The sequence below is a fragment of the Chiloscyllium punctatum genome, chromosome X, assembly GCF_047496795.1.
Source record: "Chiloscyllium punctatum isolate Juve2018m chromosome X, sChiPun1.3, whole genome shotgun sequence".
NCBI lineage: Eukaryota > Metazoa > Chordata > Chondrichthyes > Orectolobiformes > Hemiscylliidae > Chiloscyllium > Chiloscyllium punctatum.
This window is the reverse complement of record NC_092791.1, coordinates 33,546,343-33,569,462: the sequence shown is the minus strand read 5'-3', so window position 1 is coordinate 33,569,462 and position 23,120 is coordinate 33,546,343. Positions and strand designations below refer to the sequence as shown.

Genomic DNA, 23,120 nt, shown 5'->3' with positions numbered 1-23,120 from the left:
CTCTCTGTCTCTCTCTCCATCTCTTCTCTCTCTCTCTCTCCGTCTTTCTCTCTGTCCGTCTCTCTCTCTCTCTATAATTGGAGTTTTCAACCGGGAAAAACGTTTGTGAGGGAGGGAGGCAGGGAGCGGGAGAGAGGCAGAGAGAGAGAGAGAGAGAGAGATTCCGTGCTCTGAGGGATACAGAGTCGGCTCCCTAATCCTTTAGGACAAAGACGGACGCTCCCTCTTCTCGATTCCCCGGGATCAGCTTTAAGTGCGACCGTTACCCTATTGTGTGGGTCTCTCTCTCTCTCTCTCTTTACCTGCTCCTTCTCTCTCTCTCTCTCTCTCTCTTCCTCTCCTCGCTCTGTCTCTCAATCTCTCTCTCTCTCTTTGCCTTCTCTTTTGCTCTCTGTATCTACATCTCCCTCTCTCGTTCCTTCTCCTCCCTCCAGCCCTCTCTCTCTCTTTCTGTCTCTCTCAATCTCTGTCTCTTTCTCCTCCTCTCTTTCGGACTCTCTCTCTCTCTCTCTCCTCTCTTAGTCTTGATCTTCTCTCTCTCTTTCTTCCTCTCTATCCTTCTATTTTCTTTTCCTCAGTCTTTCTCTCCCACTATCTCCTTTTCCTCTATCTCTCTCCCCTCCTCCTTCTCTCTCAATCCGACTCCTTTCCACCCTTCTCTCTATCTCTCTCCTCCTCCTCTCTTCCTGTCTCGCTCTCTCTTCCTTTTCTATCTTTTTCTATCCCTTTCTTTTCCTCTATATCTCTCTCCCTGCCTCCTCCATCTTCTCTCTTCTCCTTTCTATATTTCTCCTTCCCCTCACTCTCTTTCTATCTCCACCTCTCTCTCTCCCTTTCCTGCTCTCTCTCTCTCCTCTCTGTCTATCACCTCCTCCCTCCCCCTTCACTTCTCTCTATCTCCCCCTTCTCTATCTCGCTCTCTCTCTTTCTCCTCTCTGTCTATCACCTCTCTTTCTCTGTCTCCTTCTCCACCTCCCTCTCCCCTCTCTCTCTTTCGCCTCTTGTTTCTCCTTTTCTTCTCTCCATCACCTCCTCTCTCCTTCTCTCACTCTATTGCCTCCTCTCTCTCTCCTTCGTTTCACTCTATCTCCTTCGCTGTCTCTCTCACCTCTACTCTCTCCCCTCCTCCTCTCTCTCCTCTCCTCCATCTCTCTCGCCTCCACTCTCTCCTTCGCTTCTCTCTGTCTCTATCTCCTCCTCCTGTCTCTCTCTCTCGCCTTCACTCTCCCTTTCGCTTCTCTCTCTCTCTCTTTCCTTCTCTCTCTCTTTCCTTCTCTCTCTCTCTCCTTCTCAATCTCTCTCCTTCTCTATCTCTCCCGCCTCCACTCTTCCCCTTCGCCTCTCTCTGTCTATCTCCTCCTCCTGTCTCTCTCTCTCGCCTTCACTCTCCCTTTCGCTTCTCTCTCTCTCTCTTTCCTTCTCTCTCTCTCCTTCTCTATCTCTCCCGCCTCCACTCTTCCCCTTGGCTTCTCTCTGTCTCTATCTCCTCCTCCTGTCTCACTCTCTCCTTCTCTCTCCCGCCTCCACTCTTCCCCTTGGCTTCTCTCTGTCTCTATCTCCTCCTCCTGTCTCTCTCTCCTTCTCTCTCTCGCCTCCTCCACTCTCCCCCTTTTGCTCCTCTCTGTCTCTCCCTCTCCATCCCCCTCTCCCTTTCCCCTTTCTCCTCTCTCTCTCTCTCTCTCTCTCTCCCTCTCTGTCTCCGACACACCGCAGCCATGAGCTCCTACTTCGTCAATTCGCTGTTCACGAAATACAAACCCGAGGACAGCGTTGATCCGAACAGTCTCTTCGACTGTCGCTTCCCTCACGGCTTCAGCCGGAGCCCGGCTCTGATGTACGGGCCCGCTCCCGGGGCCGCTTTCCCACCCCTCCCGGGTCACGTCCAGGATTACTTCCACACCGGCGGCTCCTCGCTGCCCGCCTCCGGTTACCAGCAGGGCCCGTGCGGACCGTCCTGCCAAGGGGAGGCGGCTAAATTCTACAGCTACGACGCGCTGAACCGGCAGGGTCCCTACGGCGGGGGACAGGCGGAAGCGGCCCCGGTTCTCCCGTACCCCGAGTGTAAGGCGGGGCTCCCCGCACCGGCGACAGGGGGCGCCGGGAGTGACGGGGCCGGCAACGTGAATCCCAGCTCTGCCGCCAGTCTCATGTTCCCATGGATGAGACCACATGGTTAGCCTTACTCTCTCTCTCTCTCTCTCTCTCTCTCTGTTTCTCTCCTTCCATCTCTCTCTCTCTCTCTCGAAAGGAGCCTCTCCATTTCCCTCCTTCACCTTCACCTCTCTCTCTCTCTCTGTTTCTCTCCTTCCATCTCTCTCTCTCCATCGCTCGCTTCCTCATCTCTTTCTCTGTCCCCACTTCTCTCTCTCTCTGTTTCTCTCCTTCCATCTCTCTCTCTCTCTAAAGGAGCCTCTGTATTTCCCTCCTTCACCTTCACCTCTCTCTCTCTGTTTCTCTCCTTCCATCTCTCTCTCTCTCTCTAAAGGAGCCTCTGTATTTCCCTCCTTCACCTTCACCTCTCTCTCTCTCTCTGTTTCTCTCCTTCCATCTCTCTCTCTCTCTCTCTAAAGGAGCCTCTGTATTTCCCTCCTTCACCCTCAACTCTCTCTCTCTGTTTCTCTCCTTCCATCTCTCTCTCTCCATCGCTCGCTTCCCCATCTCTTTCTCTGTCCCCACTTCTCTCTCTCTCTGTTTCTCTCCTTCCATCTCTCTCTCTCTCTAAAGGAGCCTCTGTATTTCCCTCCTTCACCTTCACCTCTCTCTCTCTCTGTTTCTCTCCTTCCATCTCTCTCTCTCTCTCTAAAGGAGCCTCTGTATTTCCCTCCTTCACCCTCACCTCTCTCTCTCTCTGTTTCTCTCCTTCCATCTCTCTCTCTCTCTCTCTCTCTCTCTCTCTAAAGGAGCCTCTGTATATCCCTCCTTCACCCTCACCTCTCTCTCTCTCTCTTTCTCTCCTTCCATCTCTCTCTCTCTCTCTCTCTCTCTAAAGGAGCCTCTGTATTTTCCTCCTTCACCTTCACCTCTCTCTCTCTCTCTCTCTCTGTTTCTCTCCTTCCATCTCTCTCTCTCTCTCTGAAGGAGTCTCTGTATTTCCCTCCTTCACCCTCACCTCTCTCTCTCTCTCTCTGTTTCTCTCCTTCCATCTCTCTCTCTCTCTCTCTCTCTCTCTAAAGGAGCCTCTGTATATCCCTCCTTCACCCTCACCTCTCTCTCTCTCTGTTTCTCTCCTTCCATCTCTCTCTCTCTCTCTCTCTCTCTCTAAAGGAGCCTCCGTATTTCCCTCCTTCACCTTCACCTCTCTCTCTCTCTCTGTTTCTCTCCTTCCATATCTCTCTCTCTCTCTAAAGGAGCCTCTGTATTTCCCTCCTTCACCCTCACCTCTCTCTCTCTGTTTCTCTCCTTCCATCTCTCTCTCTCCATCGCTCGCTTCCCCATCTCTTTCTCTGTCCCCACCTCTCTCTCTCTCTCTGTTTCTCTCCTTCCATCTCTCTCTCTCTCTCTAAAGGAGCCTCTGTATATCCCTCCTTCACCCTCACCTCTCTCTCTCTGTTTCTCTCTTTCCATCTCTCTCTCTCTCTCTCTAAAGGAGCCTCTGTATTTCCCTCCTTCACCTTCATCTCTCTCTCTCTCTCTGTTTCTCTCCTTCCATCTCTCTCTCTCTCTCTAAAGGAGCCTCTGTATTTCCCTCCTTCACCTTCACCCCTCTCTCTCTCTGTTTCTCTCCTTCCATCTCTCTCTCTCTCTCTAAAGGAGCCTCTGTATTTCCCTCCTTCACCCTCACCTCTCTCTGTCTGTTTCTCTCCTTCCATCTCTCTCTCTCTCTAAAGGAGCCTCTGTATATCCCTCCTTCACCCTCACCTCTCTCTCTCTGTTTCTCTCTTTCCATCTCTCTCTCTCTCTCTCTCTCTCTAAAGGAGCCTCTGTATATCCCTCCTTCACCTTCACCTCTCTCTCTCTCTCTGTTTCTCTCTTTCCATCTCTCTCTCTCTAAAGGAGCCTCCGTATTTCCCTCCTTCACCTTCACCTCTCTCTCTCTCTCTGTTTCTCTCCTTCCATCTCTCTCTCTCTCTCTCTCTCTCTCTCTAAAGGAGCCTCTGTATATCCCTCCTTCACCCTCACCTCTCTCTCTCTCTGTTTCTCTCCTTCCATCTCTCTCTCTCTCTCTCTCTCTCTAAAGGAGCCTCTGTATTTCCCTCCTTCACCTTCACCCCTCTCTCTCTCTCTGTTTCTCTCCTTCCATCTCTCTCTCTCTCTCTCTCTCTCTAAAGGAGCCTCCGTATTTCCCTCCTTCACCTTCACCTCTCTCTCTCTCTCTCTCTGTTTCTCTCCTTCCATATCTCTCTCTCTCTCTAAAGGAGCCTCTGTATTTCCCTCCTTCACCCTCACCTCTCTCTCTCTGTTTCTCTCCTTCCATCTCTCTCTCTCCATCGCTCGCTTCCCCATCTCTTTCTCTGTCCCCACCTCTCTCTCTCTCTGTTTCTCTCCTTCCATCTCTCTCTCTCTCTCTAAAGGAGCCTCTGTATATCCCTCCTTCACCCTCACCTCTCTCTCTCTGTTTCTCTCTTTCCATCTCTCTCTCTCTCTCTCTAAAGGAGCCTCTGTATTTCCCTCCTTCACCTTCACCTCTCTCTCTCTCTCTGTTTCTCTCCTTCCATCTCTCTCTCTCTCTCTAAAGGAGCCTCTGTATTTCCCTCCTTCACCTTCATCTCTCTCTCTCTCTCTGTTTCTCTCCTTCCATCTCTCTCTCTCTCTCTAAAGGAGCCTCTGTATTTCCCTCCTTCACCTTCACCCCTCTCTCTCTCTGTTTCTCTCCTTCCATCTCTCTCTCTCTCTCTAAAGGAGCCTCTGTATTTCCCTCCTTCACCCTCACCTCTCTCTGTCTGTTTCTCTCCTTCCATCTCTCTCTCTCTCTAAAGGAGCCTCTGTATATCCCTCCTTCACCCTCACCTCTCTCTCTCTCTGTTTCTCTCCTTCCATCTATCTCTCTCTTTCAAAAAAGGAGACACTCCATTTCCCTCCTTCACCTTCACCTCTCTCTCTCTCTGTTTCTCTCTTTCCATCTCTCTCTCTCTCTCTCTCTCTCTCTAAAGGAGCCTCTGTATATCCCTCCTTCACCTTCACCTCTCTCTCTCTCTCTGTTTCTCTCTTTCCATCTCTCTCTCTCTAAAGGAGCCTCCGTATTTCCCTCCTTCACCTTCACCTCTCTCTCTCTCTCTGTTTCTCTCCTTCCATCTCTCTCTCTCTCTCTCTCTCTCTCTCTCTAAAGGAGCCTCTGTATTTCCCTCCTTCACCTTCACCTCTCTCTCTCTCTCTCTCTGTTTCTCTCCTTCCATCTCTCTCTCTCTCTAAAGGAGCCTCTGTATTTCCCTCCTTCACCTTCACCCCTCTCTCTCTCTGTTTCTCTCCTTCCATCTCTCTCTCTCTCTCTAAGGGAGCCTCTGTATTTCCCTCCTTCACCCTCACCTCTCTCTCTCTGTTTCTCTCCTTCCATCTCTCTCTCTCTCTAAAGGAGCCTCTGTATATCCCTCCTTCACCCTCACCTCTCTCTCTCTCTGTTTCTCTCCTTCCATCTATCTCTCTCTTTCAAAAAAGGAGACACTCCATTTTCCTCCTTCACCTTCACCTCTCTCTCTCTCTGTTTCTCTCCCTCCATCTCTCTCTCTCCATCGCTCACTTCCCCATCTCTTTCTCTGTCCCCACTTCTCTCTCTCTCTGTTTCTCTTCTTCCATCTCTCTCTCTCTAAAAGGAGCCTCTCCATTTCCCTCCTTCACCCTCACCTCTCTCTCTCTCTCTCTGTTTCTCCCCTTCCATCTCTCTCTCTCTCTCTCTAAAAGGAGCCTCTCCATTTCCCTCCTTCACCCTCACCTCTCTCTCTCTCTGTGTTTCTCTCCCTCCATCTCTCTCTCTCTCTCCATCGCTCGCTTCCCCATCTCTTTCTCTGTCCCCACCTCTCTCTCTCTGTTTCTCTCCCTCCAGCTCTTTCTCTCTCTCTCTCTCTCTCTCTAAAAGGAGCCTGACCAATTCTCTCCTTCACCCTCATCTCTCCTTTTCTCTCAGTTTCTCTCCCTCCATCCATCTCTCTTTCTAAAGGAGCTGTCCATTTGCCTCCTTCACCCTCACCTCTCTTTCTATTTCTCTCACCCCCAATCTCTCTCGCTCTCTCCCCCCATCTCCCTCTCTCTTTCTAAAGGTGCCTCTCCATTTCTCTCCTTACCTTCATTCTCTCTCTTTCTCTCCCTCCATCTCTCGCTCTCTCTCCTCATCTCTCCCTCCCCATCTCTCTCTAAAATAGCCTGCCCACTTCCCTCCTTCACCCTCAGCTCTCTCTATCACTGTTTCTCTCCCTCCATCTCTCTTTCTCTATCTCTCTCTTTCCCCCATCTCCCTCTCTCTCTAAAGGTGCATCTCCATTTCCCTCCATCACCCTCAACTCTCTCTCTCTTTCTCTCTGCTCTTTCCCTCCATCTCTCTCTCATCTCTATCTGTTTCCCCATCTCTCTCTTTCCTATCATTCTGTCCCCCATCTCTCTCAGCCAACTTTCTCTCCCCATCTCTTTCTCTCCCATCTTTCTCTCTCCATCTCTCTCTCTCCCATCTTTCTCTCCCTCATCTCTCTCTCTCCCATCTTTCTCTCCCTCATCTCTCTCTCTCCCATCTTTCTCTCTCTTTCTAAAAGTGGCTCTCCATTTCTCTCCTTCACCCTCATCTCTCTTTCTCTTTCTCTACCTCCAGCTCTCTCTCTCTCTCTCCACATCTCTTGGTCTCCTTCCATCTCTTTCTCTCCCCACATTTCTCTCCACCCATCTCTCCCCGCCTCTCTTTCTCTCCCCATCTCTCTCCCTCCATCTTTCTATCTTTCTCCCCATCTATCTCTCTCCCATCTTTCTCTGTCTCTCCATCTCTCGATTTCCCCATCTTTTTCTCTTGCCATCTCTCCCTCGTCTCTTTATCTCTCCCCCCATCTCTCTCACTCTCACCCTCATGTCCCTTCTCTGTCTAAGATGCCTCTCCTTTCCCCCTTCATCCTCATATCCATCTCTCTGTCTCCTCCCATATCTCTCTCCACTATCTCTCTCTCTCTCTCATTCTCACCCCCTTTTTCTGTCTAACACACCTCTCCATTTCCTAACCCTCATCTCTTCCCCTCTCTCTTTCACCCACCTCTGGGTCTCTCTCGACCTCACTCTACTCTTTCCCTTCCACTCCACCCCAACCCTTATCTCTCTCTCTCTCACTCTCTCTCCCCTTCTCTTTCTCTTCTTCCCATCTCTCTCTCTCTCTCTAACCCCCCTCCCTTATTTCGCATCTCTCTATTTTCCCTCCAAGTCAGGCTTTCTCTTGCTCCCCACCTCCTCTCTCCCGTGTCACCCCAGTTCCCCTTTCCCCCTCATCTCTCTCTCTGTCTCTTTTCCCCATCTCTGTCTCTCTCTCTCTCTCTCTGTATCCCTCCCTCTCCCCGTCTCTTCCTCTCCCTCTCTCTGTTTCCCTTTGTCTCCCCGCTCCCACTCTTCTTTTTTTCTCTCCCTCTTTCTATCCCACTCTGCCCCTCACCCCAGTCTCCCCTATTTCGTTCTTCCTCTCCCTCTCCCGTTCTCTCTCCTCACCCTCACACACACACTCTCTCTCTCTCTCTCTCTATTTATCTCTCTCTCTCTACCTCTCTCTGTCTCTTCCCCTATTCCCGTCCCCCCTCTCTCTCTATACACACATATATAAACCCTTTCTGTTCCCCTCTCTCTGTTTCACTTTCTCTTTCTCTTCCTCTGTCACTCACTCGATCTTCATCACTCACTCCTTCTCCTTCTCGATCACCCCTCTCTATCTCCATCATTTAATCTTTCTCACACTCCCTTCCTTTCCCTCTCCATCACTCCCTTTACCAGTTCAGTTTCTATCTATCAATCTCCATCACCCTCTCTCTCTATATCATACTTACTCTCAGTTTCTAATTTTCCCTTTGTATGCCTCTCTCTCTCTCTCTCTTTCTCGGTCTGTATCACTCTTCCAACACTCTCTCTACAGCTATATCATCCATTCCACTATTTCCGTCCTCTTTCACCTTCCTTTCTCTCTCACCCTATCTCTCTCACTCATGCATTCTCTTTCTCTGTCACTCATTCATGTCGCCTCTCTCTGTAGTTTCTCTGACTCTATTCACTTATCTCTCCCTCCCTATATCTCGCTGTCTCACGCATTTGTTCTTTCTCTCTTCCCCATGCTCTGTGTGTCTCTCCCCCACCTCAACCCTCTGTCACACACTCTTTCTGCATTTTCATCTTCCTCCATGCTTTATGTCATTATTTCTCTCTCTCCCACTCTCTCTCTCTCTCTCTCTCTCACACTATCTCCCTATATCTTTATCTGTCACACACTCTTTCTCTCTTCCTCCGTGCTTTGTGTCATCATTGCTCTCTCTCCCACTCTCTCTCTGTCTCTCTCTCTCTATCACTACCTCCCTATCTCTCTATCTGCCACATAGCCTTTGTCTCTTTCCCTATTCCTCCATACCTTGTGTCATTATTTCTCTCTCCCTCTCTCTCTGTCTCTCTCTGTTTCCCTATCTCTCTATCTGTCACACACTCTTTCTCTCTTTCCCTCTACCTCCGTGCTTTGTGTCACAACTTGTCTCTCTCCCTCTCCGTCACAGTTCTTTCTGTCTTTTCCTCTCTCCCTTCCTCTGTGTCACTATTTGTCTCTGTCATTCTCACACTCTCCCCATCTCTCTAACTGTGCCACTCTCTGCCTTTGTTCCCCTCTGGGTCTTTTCCATTGTAAAGTTGTGTTTCCTGGATTGGATTTAATTACCTCTGTTGTTTTACAACTGGGAATCTGAGGAGGGTGAAAATTGTGCTGCGGTATGTTGATTTGCAGCCGTTTAGCATCGAGATTGTCTTGTGTTGAAAAGATATGTCTCTTATTCGCTCTCTTTCCCTCTTTGTCTTTCCATCACTCTCTGTCGCTGTCTCTGTATTTCTTGTCACTGACTTGTCACTTTTCCACCGACCTATCCTCTCAATCCCTCTCTGTCATTCTCCGTATATCCCTGTCGGTCTGTCTCTCTGTCTCTGTCACTCTCTCTCTGTCTGATTCTCTTTAACTATCATGGAGTGTCTGTCTCTCACTCTGTCTCTCTTTTTATTTCACACTCTGTCTCTCACTCTCTGTCTATTCTTTCTTTCTATCCCTTTGTCACCCTTTCTATCTATCTCTGCCTCCCTGTCTGTCTCTCGCTCTATCTCTGCCTCTATCTATCTATCTATCTATCTATCTATCTATCTATCTATCTATCTATCTATCTACATGTCTGTCTATATCTACTCTTCCTTTACAAGCCTCTGCCACTCTTTTTATCTTTATCTCTGTTTCTCACCCTATCTCTCTCTCTCTCTCTCTCTATCTATCTATCTATCTATCTATCTATCTCTCTGTCTATCTCTCTGTCTATCTCTCTATCTATCTATCTATCTATCTATCCATCCATCCATCCATCCATCTATCTATCTATCCATCCACCTATCCATCCATCCATCCATCCATCCATCTATCTATCTATCTATCTATCTATCTATCTATCTATCTATCTATCTATTTATCTGTCTGTCTGTCTATCTATCTGTCTATTGCTATCTCTCTGTCTACACCTCTTTCACTCTTTCCCTATATCGTCTCCCTCGGTCCTCTTTCTATATATATTATATATCCCTGTCTCGCTCTTCCCCATCACACCACCGTCTATCTCTCACTTTCATCCCCCACCCTGACCTGTATCTCTCCCCTCTCTCCTTTTCCCTTCAACACTCCCTCTTTCTCTGTTTTCCTCTATTGTTCTCTCTCTCTCCTCCCTTCACCCTCTCTCTTTCTCTCCATCTGTCTTAACCTCTACCCTCCTCCTTTCTCTCCTCTCTCTTTTTACCTTCAACCCTCTCTCCCATTTTCCTCTGCCACTCTCTCTCTCTCTTTCTGTTCACCCTTCTCTCTGTCTCTCCATCTCTCTCTTTCTTCGATCCTTCCCTTTCTCTCCTTCTTTATATATCTATTTTCCTTTACCCCTCTCTGTATCTTGGTCACTCGCTCTCTTTCTCCCGTCACCCTTCCATCTGTCTTTCCCTCTATCCTCCCATTTCTCTCCTTTTCTATCTCTCTTTTCCCCTTCAACCCTTTCTATCTCTGTTTTTCTCTGTCACGCTCTCTCTCTCTCTTTCTCTCTTCACTCTATCTCTCTACCCATCCTTCCTTTCTCTCCTCATCTATCTCTCATTTTCCCTTTGTGCCTCCCCCCGTTTTTTTTCTCTTTCTCTTTCCCTTCTCCCTTCCCTCTATCCATCTCTCTTTTCCCTTCACCCTTCCCACTATCTATCTCTCTTTCCCCTTCACCCTTCCCTCTATCCATCTCTCCATTCCCTTCACCCTTCCCTCTTTCCATCTCTCTTTCCCTCACATTTCCCTCTATCCATCTCTCCTTTCCCTTCACCCTTCCCTATATCCATCATTCCTTTCCCTTCACCCTTCCCTCTATCCATCTCTCCTTTCCCTTCGCCCTTCCCTCTATCCATCTCTCAATTCCTTTCACCCTTCTCTCTATCCATCTCTCTCTCTCTTTTCTTCAACGCCCCCTCCCCCACCTTTCTCCCTTTCCCTTCATCTCCTCCCCTCTTCCCCGCCTCTCTCTCTCTCTCTCTCTCTTCCTCCATCTCTCTCCATCCTCTTCCCCCACCGGCCTAACCCCAATCCTTCCCCACTTCCCCCCCACCCCGCTCTGCAGCCCCGGGCCGGCGCAGTGGACGCCAGACCTACAGCCGTTTCCAGACCCTGGAGCTGGAGAAGGAGTTCCTCTTCAACCCGTACCTGACCCGGAAGCGTCGGATCGAGGTGTCCCACGCGTTGAGCCTGACCGAGCGCCAGGTCAAGATCTGGTTCCAGAACCGGCGCATGAAGTGGAAGAAGGAGAACAACAAGGAGCGCTTCCCCAACGCGCGGGAGGAGGAAGAGGAAGGGGGAGAGGAATCGCAACCGGCGGGGGCGCCACCGGTTCGACCCCCGGATCCGGGGGCGGCGGGGAGGGAGGAGGAAGAGGAAGAGGAGGAAGAGGAGGAGGAGAAGGAGGACGAGGAAGAGAAGGAGGATGGGGAGAAGGACAAGGGGTGCAAAAATTAACACTCCCATTTCCTCCCCACCGCTGTCAGGAGGGGGAGAAGGGGGATATGTGAGGGAGGTCCTACTCTCCGTCAACTGCGGCCCCCTCCGCTGAGGATTCAGGACATACCTTCCAACCTCCTCCTGCCCCCCCCCCCCTCCCTCCACAACATCGCCCCTCTGTGTTTTTTTTTGCTTACACTAACACTTGCCCGCTCTGACAATGTAAGTATACTACCTATGAAGCAATGGAGGGCGCCATGTTGGAAGTGGCGGAAGGGGTTCCGGGGTGGGAGCGGAGAGGGGAGGGTGGCTGGTGGCCGCAAACCCCTTTGTCTTTCCCATCCACACCTGCGGCCCCCTAACCCACCTTCCTTCCCCTCCCCCACCCCAGAAAATTCCACATGTGTGGCGTCCAGGGTACAGATGCTAATATGTTAGAGAGTTGGATGGTGGCCATTGTGAAACCTTTGTAGGGAAAACTAACCAAAAAAAACAAGCTGTTTTCGCTCATGACCTTCAGGGAAGGAACCCTCCACCCTTACCTGGTCCGGCCTACACGTGACTCCAGTCAGAGAAGCGTGGCGCGGGAAAAGCACAGCATCCGAGGGACAGGAGATCAGGAACCGGCTCCTGGGATGCTGCCCTGATCCACTGTGCTTTCTCTAGGGTCACGGCTTTTTGACTCTGGTCTTCAGCATTTACAGGCCTCACTTTGTCCTACATGTGACTCCAGACCTGCAGCAAATGCATTGACTCTCAATTACCCCCTGGGCCTTTGGGGATGGGCAATAACTGATGGACAGGTTTAAAAAAAAGGAAAAAAAGAAAAAGCAAAAATATAACCAGGGGTAAAAAGGGCCTGTTTCCAGACTGTTGGGAATCTAATCTAAATCTTAAAACTCTAAATATATTTAAATGTATTTATATGCATCATACTTACTCCGGGCATCAGAACCAGGTGAAGAGCTTCCAACTGAACTGGGTCAGTGGGTAGTGAACTACTCTGGGAGAGGGTAGATAATGGGCAAAAGGGTGGGTAATCAAACTACCTAGTGGGATGGGAGCTGGGGAAATGGGAAGGGATGGGAGAACGTGCGGGAGGATGGGTTTGAGGAAAGGAGGGTGATGAAGATAAGGGGGGGAGGGGCAGACCCTGAGGGATTCAAGGGTGGGTAATCAAACTACCTAGTGGGATGGGAGCTGGGGAAATGGGAAGGGATGGGAGAACGTGCGGGAGGATGGGTTTGAGGAAGGGAGGGTGATGAAGATAAGGGGGGGAGGGGCAGACCCTGAGGGATTCAAGGGTGGGTAATCAAACTACCTAGTGGGATGGGAGCTGGGGAAATGGGAAGGGATGGGAGAACGTGCGGGAGGATGGGTTTGAGGAAGGGAGGGTGTTGAAGATAAGGTGGGGGGGGAGGGGCAGACCCTGAGGGATTCAAGGGTGGGTAATCAAACTACCTAGTGGGATGGGAACCGGAGAGGGGTGAGGGGGAGAGGTTGAGGCGGTTAGGGGTGGGGTGGTCGGAGGGGGGGCGGTGGAGGGAGGGGGAAACATTGTTGGGTTTTAGGGAGTCCGGGGAGTAAAAATGCACTTTTCTCGGCCGCTATTGGCTTAAAGGTACAGCAGATATTAGGCTCTCTCTCGCTGTCTGTCTCTCTTTCTGCCTGCCTACAACTTAGAAACTGCCTAACGAAGACGCACACAGTGTGTGTTTGTGTATTTATTTATTTATTCATTTATTTATTGGCGCCCCGCGTGTGCCGAGACGGTAACTGCAGTCTTACTTGTGTTAGATATTGAATGCAATTGGGACAGGGTCTCTATAAATACATGTGATCACAAAACCACACGCACACACATATACTTCTGGGCTCGGTGACTGTAATCTGTTGTGTATCCTTGTCTGTAACGGGGGAGGGGAGGGGAGGGGGTGGGGGGAGGTGGATGGAGAGGGGTGGGGGCGCGGGGGAGAACATATGGAGAATTTGTTGTAATGGTTGACTTTGTGAGTCCTGCTGTGAGCGGTCCGGGTGTCCGAGATTCGCGCGGACGTGACACCATCACCGCGGTTCATGTGCAATCAGATAAACAGACACCAGTAAACTGGTCTGCTTTTTTGGGGATTGCAGTTGGCGACGTTGTGTTGTCTTTTTTATCCCCCCAGGTGGGGGGGGGCTGGGGGTCGGAAGGGGAGGGTCCTGAGGGAGGTGGGAGCCCGGGCGGAAGAGACGGGAAGGTGAGGCGGCTGGTAGGTTTGTGTGCGTGAGGCCTGGGGAGAGAGATGTGTGATATCCCCCTAAACACTTCCTGTTCCTGTCCCCCATCCAGATGCCTTTTAAATGCTGTCATTGTACCAGCCCCCACCACTTCCTCTGACAGCTCCTCCCACACACGCACCACCCTCTGGGGGGAAAAGGTTGCCCCTCGGGTCCCTTTTAAATCTTTCCCATCTCACCCTAAACCTATGCCCTCTAATTTTGGAATGGATGGATGGATAGATAGATAGATAGATAGACAGACAGACAGACAAGGCACAAAGACAGATAGATGAATGGATAGACAGACAAATAGATAGATAGTCAGACAGACAGATAGATAGATAGATAGATAGATAGATAGATAGATAGATGGATAGATAGATAGATAGATAGATAGATAGATAGATAGATAGATAGATAGACAAACAGACAGAGAGACAGACAAGGCACAAAGACAGATAGATGAATGGATAGACAGACAAATAGATAGATAGTCAGACAGACAGATAGATAGATAGATAGGTAGGTAGGTAGATAGATAGATAGATAGATAGATAGATAGACAGACAGAGAGATAGACAGACAGACAAGGCACAAAGACAGATAGGTGAATGGATAGACAAACAAATAGATAGTCAGTCAGACAGACAGACAGACAGATAGATAGATAGATAGACAAACAGAGAGACAGACAGACAGACAAGGCACAAAGACAGATAGATGAATGGATAGACAAACAAATAGATAGATAGTCAGTCAGACAGACAGACAGACAGACAGACAGACAGACAGATAGATAGATAGATAGATAGACAGACAGAGAGAGAGACAGACAGACAAGGCACAAAGACAGATAGATGAATGGATAGACAAACAAATAGATAGATAGTCAGTCAGTCAGACAGACAGACAGACAGATAGATAGATAGAGAGACAGAAAGGTAGATAGACAGATAAAGAGATAAATAGAGAGAGAGAGATGCATACAAACCGACATACAAACGTCAAAGAATATGGGCTAAATGGAGTGAGAGAGGAGAGAGGTAAATCAATTTCTGGACAGCTTGGTGGATGGTTAAAGGGGGTCTGCATGAAAGGCAGATACATGGGCAGATGATGGAGAGAGTAATAGAGAGAGAAAGAAAGATGAATCAATCACTAGATACATTGAAAGATGGCAAAATTATGTCAATGATTCGCCTCTAACTCTATCAAAGGGGAATGTGCATTATTTCAAAGTACAGTTGTCACACCACTATTCTTACCAATTTCCGAACTGACCATCAGAAGATTTCCAAAATCTGTTGGGACAATGTCTGTGTGAGAGAGTGTGACAGGGTGCTGAATGACTGTGAGTTTGTGAGAGAGATTGAGCTTGTGTATGCGTGATTGAGGGTGAGTCTGTGTGCAAGTTTGTATCTTTGAGGGAGTATGACAGTGTGATTGAGTGTGTGTGTGTTTGTGTGTGAGACAGTGTACGAGTGCTAAATTGTCTCCGTAGTGCCCAGGGATGTACAGGTTAGGGTGGGATTGGCCGTGCTAAATTGTCCCCGTAGTGCCCAGGGATATGCAGGTTAGGGTGGGATTGGCCATGCTAAATTGTCCCCGTAGTGCCCAGGGATATGCAGGTTAGGGTGGGATTGGCCGTGCTAAATTGTCCCTGTAGTGTCCAGGGATGTGTAGGTTAGGGTGGGATTGGCCGTGCTAAATTGTCCCCGTAGTGTCCAGGGATGTGCAGGTTAGGGTGGGATTGGCCATGCTAAATTGTCCCGTAGTGCCCAGGGATGTGTACGTTAGGGTGGATTGGCCACAGGAACTTCAGGGTGACAGTGGTGGGGTTAAGTCTGGGTGCGCTGTTCTTGGGAGGGTCGGTAGAGGATTCGATGGGCTGAATGGTCTGTTTCTACACTGGAGGGATTCCATAACTGTGTGTGTGTGTGTGTCTGTGTGTGTGTGAGTCTGTGCGTGAGTAACAATGTGTGTTTGTCTCTGTGTGTGAGTGTGTGTGTCTGTGTGTATCCGAGTGAGTGTGTGTGTCTGTGTGAGTGTGTTTGTGTGAACATGCGTGTGTGTGTCTGAGTGTGAGTGTGTCTGTGTATGAATGTGCGTGCACGTGAATGTGTGTATGTGAGAGTGTGTGTGTGAATGTGTGAGTGTGAGAGAGTGTATGTGAGAGAGTGTGTGAGAGTGTGTGTGAGTGTGTGTATGTGTGAATGTGTGTGTGTGAGAGAGTTTGTGTGTGTGAATGTGTGTGAGTGCGTGTGAGAGCGTGTGTGTCAGAGTGTGAGTGAGAGAGTGTGTGTGAGAGAGTGAGTGTGAGAGAGTGTGTGTGAGAGTGTGTGTGAGAGAGTGTGTGAGTGAGAGAGTGTGTGTGTGAGAGTATGTGAGAGTGTGTGTGAATGTGTGTGTGTGAGTGTTTGTGAGAGTGTGTGTGGGAGAGTGTGTGAGTGTGTGTGTGTGAGAGAGTGTGTGTGTGAGAGAGAGTGTGCGAGTGTGTGTGAGAGAGAGTGTGTGAGAGAGTGTTTGAGTGTGTGTGTGAATGTGTGTGTGTGAGAGAGTGTGTGAATGTGCGAGTGTGAGAGTGTGTGTGTGAGTGTGTGTGAGAGAGTGTGTGAGTGTGTGTGTGAATGCGCGTGTAATTGAGTGCGGTGTGTTCGTGAGTGGATTTGTGGCGGAGGATTTGACTGTGGGCGCGGTGTCGGATTGAGCGCCAGGGGGCAATTTCAACACTCGCTTCCTAACCCCGCGGAGGGCCGGGGAAACACAAGGCCGTCTCTGAGACATGACAGGGACATTTCGGAACTGGAGATGTGCCGACACAGGGCGTACAGTCCTGGAAACAAATGGACCATTAAACAGCAGGCCATAAACCAGTCAGCGCCGGTCTGGTCTCTAAAGGCGAGCATCAATGAGGGGCTATCAGGAAATGGGAATGTTTCCTTTCTCATGTTCTGATGCTCAATTAGCTGCTGGGTCTTCTGCGACTAACAGCAGTGTATTCCAAACTGAGAGATTCCGTTGGCAATTGCAGTTGGAAATCCAGATCTCAGTCTCAGGCAAAGTTAAACCTTTGATCTGTTCCGCAATATTGCGACCCTCTTGTGTGACTGTGTGTGTGTGTGTGTGTGTGGGGGGGGGGGGGGGGGGGGGAAGGTAAGAGACGGAGTGAATTAAGGACACTTATAACACCATTACTGTGCATCATTCGTCCGATTCCAGACCCCCTTGTGTCGAGGGAGGAAGTGCACGGTTGTTGAGAGAAAGGGAGGGAAGATTAAAGACACACAAAAAAAAGGTTATGGGGGCTGGGTGGGGGACAGAGGTTTATGACAGATGGTTGAGGTACAGAAGAACAGGGCGGGAGAGGTGGGGGGTGGTGTGGGGGATGGGGGTGTGCGCGATGGAGTGAATATTGTCATGGAGGCAGAGAAAGGGAGTTACAAGAAAGGGAGTTATTGCAGTGGCTTAAGAGAGAGGGGATGCAAGGGGTGGGGGAGAGAGAGAGAGAGAGAAAATAGGGAAGAAAGGAAACCGTCATTGCAGGACCTTGAGATGGAGAATAGACAGAGGTGGAAGAGGTAAAGGAGGTTAAGGAGTTATAGAAAGAGCTTGAGAGGAGAGAGAAAGACAGACGTGGATGTGGCCAGGTGCCTCACGGCGTGAGGGACCCAGGTTCGATCCCACCCCCGGGCGACTGTCCGTCTGTGTGGAGTTTGAACATTCCTCCCTCCCCGTGTCAGCGTGGCTTTCCTCCGGGTGCTCCGGTTTCCTCCCACTGTCCGTAGATGTGCAGATTAGGGTGGGATTGGCCGTGCTAAATTGTCCCATAGTGCCCAGGGATGTGCGGGTTAGGGTGGGATTGGCCGTGCTAAATTGTCCCGTAGTGCCCAGGGATGTGCAGGTTAGGGTGGGATTGGCCGTGCTAAATTGTCCCCGTAGTGCCCAGGGATGTGCAGGTTAGGGTGGGATTGGCCGTGCTAAATTGTCCCCGTAGTGCCCAGGGATGTGCAGGTTAGGGTGGGATTGGCCGTGCTAAATTGTCCCCGTAGTGCCCAGGGATGTGCAGGTTAGGGTGGGATTGGCCGTGCTAAATTGTCCCCGTAGTGCCCAGGGATGTGCAGGTTAGGGTGGGATTGGCCGTGCTAAATTGTCCCCGTAGTGCCCAGGGATGTACAGGTTAGGGTGGGATTGGCCGTGCTAAATTGTCCCCGTAGTGCCCAGGGATGTGCAGGTTAGGGTGGGATTGGCCGTGCTAAATTGTCCCCGTAGTGCCCAAGGGAAGTGCAAGTTAGGGTGGGGATTGGCCGTGCTAAATTGTCCCGTAGTGCCCAGGGATGTGCAGGTTAGGGTGGGATTGGCCCTGCTAAATTGTCCCGTAGTGCCCAGGGATGTGCAGGTTAGGGTGGAATTGGCTGTGCTAAATTGTCCCCATAGTGCCCAGGGATGTGCAGGTTAGGGTGGGATTGGCCCTGCTAAATTGTCCCCGTAGTGCCCAGGGATGTGCAGGTTAGGGTGGGATTGGCCGTGCTAAATTGTCCCCGTAGTGCCCAGGGATGTGCAGGTTAGGGTGGGATTGGCCGTGCTAAATTGTCCCCGTAGTGCCCAGGGATGTACAGGTTAGGGTGGGATTGGCCGTGCTAAATTGTCCCCGTAGTGCCCAGGGATGTGCAGGTTAGGGTGGGATTGGCCGTGCTAAATTGTCCCCGTAGTGCCCAAGGGAAGTGCAAGTTAGGGTGGGGATTGGCCGTGCTAAATTGTCCCGTAGTGCCCAGGGATGTGCAGGTTAGGGTGGGATTGGCCCTGCTAAATTGTCCCGTAGTGCCCAGGGATGTGCAGGTTAGGGTGGAATTGGCTGTGCTAAATTGTCCCCATAGTGCCCAGGGATGTGCAGGTTAGGGTGGGATTGGCCCTGCTAAATTGTCCCGTAGTGCCCAGGGATGTGCAGGTTAGGGTGGGATTGGCCGTGCTAAATTGTCCCCGTAGTGCCCAGGGATGTGCAGGTTAAGGTGGGATTGGCTGTGCTAAATTGTCCCGTAGTGCCCAGGGATGTACAGGTTAGGGTGGGTTAGCCATGGGAAATGTAGGGTTACAGAGATAGGGTTGGGGCGGAGAGGGATACTGTTCAGAGTGTCGGTCTGGACTAGGTGGGCTGAATGTCCCGTTTCCGCACTACTGATTCGATGACAGAGAGAGAGAGAGAGGAAAGGTTAATCCCGAGGTTTGAAGCTAGGGAGAGAAGGAAGTTAAGGGTTTGAGAGAGGGAGGAGCGGGAACGTTTGCGAAGATTATTACAGAGGCTTCAGAGAGAGGAAGAGAAGATGGAGTGGGAGGATGTGATGGATTTTTACAGGGGCTGGAGAGAGAGATGCTGGATGGGAGGATCTGAAGGATCGGTGCACTGCCTGGAGGGAGTAGAAATGGCAGACGAGGGAGGAGAGATAAAAGAGGGGTTAACAAAGCGGAGGATTATTACAGAGACTCGAGAGAGAGAGAGAGAAAGTTGGCCGGCTTTTTGTTGGAAATCTCCACCGTCCGCTCAGAAAACTAACACAGCCGCGAGTCAACATTTGACACACAAACACACAACCACTCAAAGACTTTCTCTCTCACACACACGCACACACACGTTCACAGACACTCTCTCTCACACACGCACACACACATTCACAGACACTCTCTCTCACACACACACACATTCACAGCCACTCTCTCTCTCACACACGCACACACACATTCACAGACACTCTCTCTCACACACGCACACACACATTCACACTCTCTCACACACACGCACACACAGACACTCTCTCACACACGCACACAAACATTTACAGACACTCTCACACACGCACACACACATTCACAGACACACTCTCTCTCTCACACACGCACACACACATTCACAGACACTCTCTCTCACACACACGCACACACACATTCACAGACACTCTCTCGCACACACGCACACACACATTCACAGACACTCTCTTGCACACACGCACACACACTTTCACAGACACTCTCTCACACACACGCACACACACTTTCACAGACACTCTCTCTCTCTCACACACACACACACACATTCACAGACACTCTCTCTCTCACATACACACACACATTCACAGACACTCTCTCTCTCACACACACACACATTCACAGACACTCTCTCTCACACACACACACACACATTCACAGACACTCTCTCTCTCACACACACACACATTCACAGACACTCTCTCTCACACACGCACACACATTCACAGACACTCTCTCACACACACACACATTCACAGACACTCTCTCACACACACGCACACACATTCACAGACACTCTCTCACACATACGCACACACACATTCACAGACACTCTCTCTCACACACACACACATTCACAGACACTCTCTCTCACACATACGCACACACACATTCACAGACACTCTCTCTCACACACACACACATTCACAGACACTCTCTCACACATACGCACACACACACTCACAGACACTCTCTCACACACACACACATTCACAGACACTCTCTCACACATACGCACACACACATTCACAGACACTCTCTCACACATACGCACACATTCACAGACACTCTCTCACACATACGCACACACACACTCACAGACACTCTCTCACACACACACACATTCACAGACACTCTCTCACACATACGCACACACACATTCACAGACACTCTCTCACACATACGCACACACACATTCACAGACACGCTGTCTCTGCTGTCTCTCTGTTGCTCTCTCGATCACTTTTTGCTTATCTCTCTCTGTCTCTTTAACTCTGTCTGTCTCTCTCTCCGTCTCTTTCTCTGTCTGTCTTTCTGTCTCTCTTCTCACTATCACACTCTCTATCTGCTTATCTCTCTCTCTAACTCTGTCTGCCTCTTTAACTCTCTCTGTCTGCCTCTTTAACTCTGTCTATCTCTCCCTCTGTCGTGTCTGTCTCTGTCTATGTCTATTTATCTACACATCCATATGTCTGTCTGTCTGTCTCTCCCTATCACACTCTCTATCTGCTTATCTCTCTGACTCCGTCACTCTCTCTGTCTCTATCGCTCTCTTTGTCTCTCTCTCTGTTGGTCTCTCGATCACTCTTTCTCTGCTTATTCTTTGGCTCTCTAACACTCTCTCTGCTTCTCTCTCTCTCTGTCGCTCTCTCGATTACTCTCTCTCTCTGATTCTCTCTGTCGCTCAATCTATCTACTTCTGTGGTTCACTCGATCTCTCTTCTGTCTTCTCAGCTTCCCTGTTTTTTTCTCTTTCAGGTTTTGCACCTCTGTATCCACCCCCTCTCTCCTGCGTGTTCTCGCCCAGCTCTCTCCTTGACTCTCTCTTTACATTGTTTTTTGTCGAAGAGTCAGGGAATCGGAAAAAGGGGAGCGGGAGGTAAGCAAGCAGCGAGGGTAGGGTTGGAGAACAGGAGGATAACAGTGACTGTAGTTGATTTCTTATGAAGGAAATAAACATTTAGCGCCCTGGAACATATCTCACGTGATACTATGAATTACAAATGTATTTGAATCCCACTCTGTCAATGGAAATGCTGAACTAAGTTTCTACCGAGCTGCTATGATGTGTCTTGAAGTTTGTCTGTCTATTTATCTAGCGACCCATCTATTTGTTTATCTACCCATCCATTGAACTGTCTAATTAACCACCCATCTATCTGTTTGTCCGTCTATTTATTTATGTACCCACTTAGCTGTCTGCCTCTCTGTCTAACCATTTCTATCTCTCTAAATATCCATCCTATCTATCTTTCTATCCATCCCTATCTATCTGTATGTCTATTTATCAATCTGTATATATCGCTATCTCTATCACTCTATATTTTTCTATATCTCTCTCTCTTTATACCTATATAAGTATCTATTGACATATATTCTTATCTCTCTCTACATTTTTCTCTTTATCAATCTATCTCTCTCTATGTCTATCTTTCTATCTACACCTCTCTCCATCTATCTCTCCCCATTTCTTTCTCTTTATCCGTATACTGTATCTCTCTCTCTGTATCTATCTACATCTACCCCCCTCTCTATTTTGCTATGTACCTTCCTCTGTCTAGCCATCTACCTTAACTTATATCTCTATTTCTGTGTATCTATATCTATCTATCTCTATTTCTTTCTCTGTATCCATCTACCTCTCCCTCCATGACTATGCCTCTATATGTCTCTATCTTTATCCATCTACCTCTTTCCATCTATCTATATCTCTCTATTGCTTTCTCTTTATCCATCTCTCTCTCTGTATCTCTCTATATCTATACCTATCCCCCTCTCTTTATCTTTCTACATATCTTCCTATCTATATCCATCTATCTCTATCTATACCTCTATTTCCTTCTATCTATATCCATCTATCTATTTCTTTCTCTTTATCCATCTACCTCTCCCTCCATGACTATGTATCCATATCTCTCTATCTTTCTATCTTTATCCATCTATCTCTTTCCATCTATCTATATCTATCTCTCTACCTTTCTATCTGTATCTATCTATCTCCATCTCTCTCTCTCTCTCTGTGTAAATGTATCTATTAATGTTTGTTCACCCACAGTTTGTCAGCATTATCTTTTCCTTTCCTGATGAGTTGTAAATGTAAGATTTATTTGAACATCACAATTTCACAGCTAGGAACATGAATGTGGATTACCAGTAAGCATCATGGTGTGTTTCACTGAGACAAAAATAAAGTCCTTTCAACCCCTCGTCGTCAATTCAAAACACCTTTCCCCCCTTGGAACAGACCTGTACTCATTTCTGTCTGTATCAGTTGTCAAATTATATTTATCTGGGACACATTTTCAGCTCTGATCTCCAGCATCTGCAGTCCTCACTTTTTCCTCAAAGTATATTTAGCGTCAATCTATACACATGTCTTTTTAATTACTCATTTGTGTGTTTTATTCAGAAGGAGGCCATGAGTCTACATATGAAGCCAATGTTGCATTAGAACTCCGAGATTCTGACCAATTTGGGATGTTCTTTTCTATTTCTCCTCCCCAACTCTTCCTCCCATTCTTATATTTCCTACAGGAATTTTGGATAAGAGAGAATGCGCGGGCGTGTGTTGGGGTAGGGAGGGGTGGAGGAGGTTTGTTGGAGGAAAGAAAGAGAGAGGGGAAGGAAACAGAAATCGGCGGAGGCATCAGGAGAGAGATTGGGAGCGGGATGGAATGGAGCAGAGGGGGAAGAGACCTGGAGAGGGATAGGGGGAGAGGGAGACTGGGGGAGCGAGAATGGGAGGAGGAGGTGGAGCGAGAGTTTTGTGAAAGGAGGGAGCAAGAGACTGAGGGAGGGAGATAGCGAGAGACTAGAGTCATAGAGGTGTACAGCACAGAAATAGACCCTACTGTCCAACTCAGCCATGCAGACCAGATATTCTGACCTAATCTAGTCCCATTTTCCATCACGTGAACCATATTCCTCTAAACCCTTCCTAATAAAATGCTAGAAGTGTACCAGCCTCCACCACTTCCCCTGGCAGAACATTTCGTACAAGCACCCCCTCTGTGTGATAAGGTTGCCCCTTAGATCCCTTTTACATCTTTCCCCTCTCACCCTAAACCTACCCCCCTCTAGTTCTGGACTCCCCCACCCCAGGGGGGGGGAAAGGACCTTGTCTATTTACCCCCCCCCCCCCCCCCCCCCCGTGATTTTGTAAACCTCTATAAGGTCACCCCTC

At 49.1% G+C, this 23,120-nt stretch overlaps 1 protein-coding gene across 3 annotated transcripts; it reads left to right on the top strand.

Moving 5' to 3' along the window:
• The first annotated feature begins 211 nt into the window (after positions 1 to 211).
• Positions 212 to 22,609, top strand: LOC140471206 (homeobox protein Hox-C8-like). 3 transcript variants are annotated; one of them, XR_011956890.1, is made up of 4 exons: positions 212 to 1,157; positions 1,218 to 2,172; positions 10,764 to 11,359; positions 22,347 to 22,609. XR_011956890.1 is itself a non-coding variant. In XM_072567119.1 (2 exons), the coding sequence occupies exons 1-2, from the start codon at positions 1,716 to 1,718 to the stop codon at positions 11,153 to 11,155; spliced, it is 849 nt and encodes a 282-aa protein (XP_072423220.1). In that variant the 5' UTR covers positions 212 to 1,715; the 3' UTR covers positions 11,156 to 12,208. The 3 variants fall into 3 exon arrangements, 1 of the variants encoding a protein (XP_072423220.1); XR_011956889.1 differs by having other exon boundaries at positions 212 to 2,172; positions 22,472 to 22,609; XM_072567119.1 differs by lacking the exon at positions 22,347 to 22,609 and having other exon boundaries at positions 212 to 2,172; positions 10,764 to 12,208.
• Positions 22,610 to 23,120: the final 511 nt, after the last annotated feature.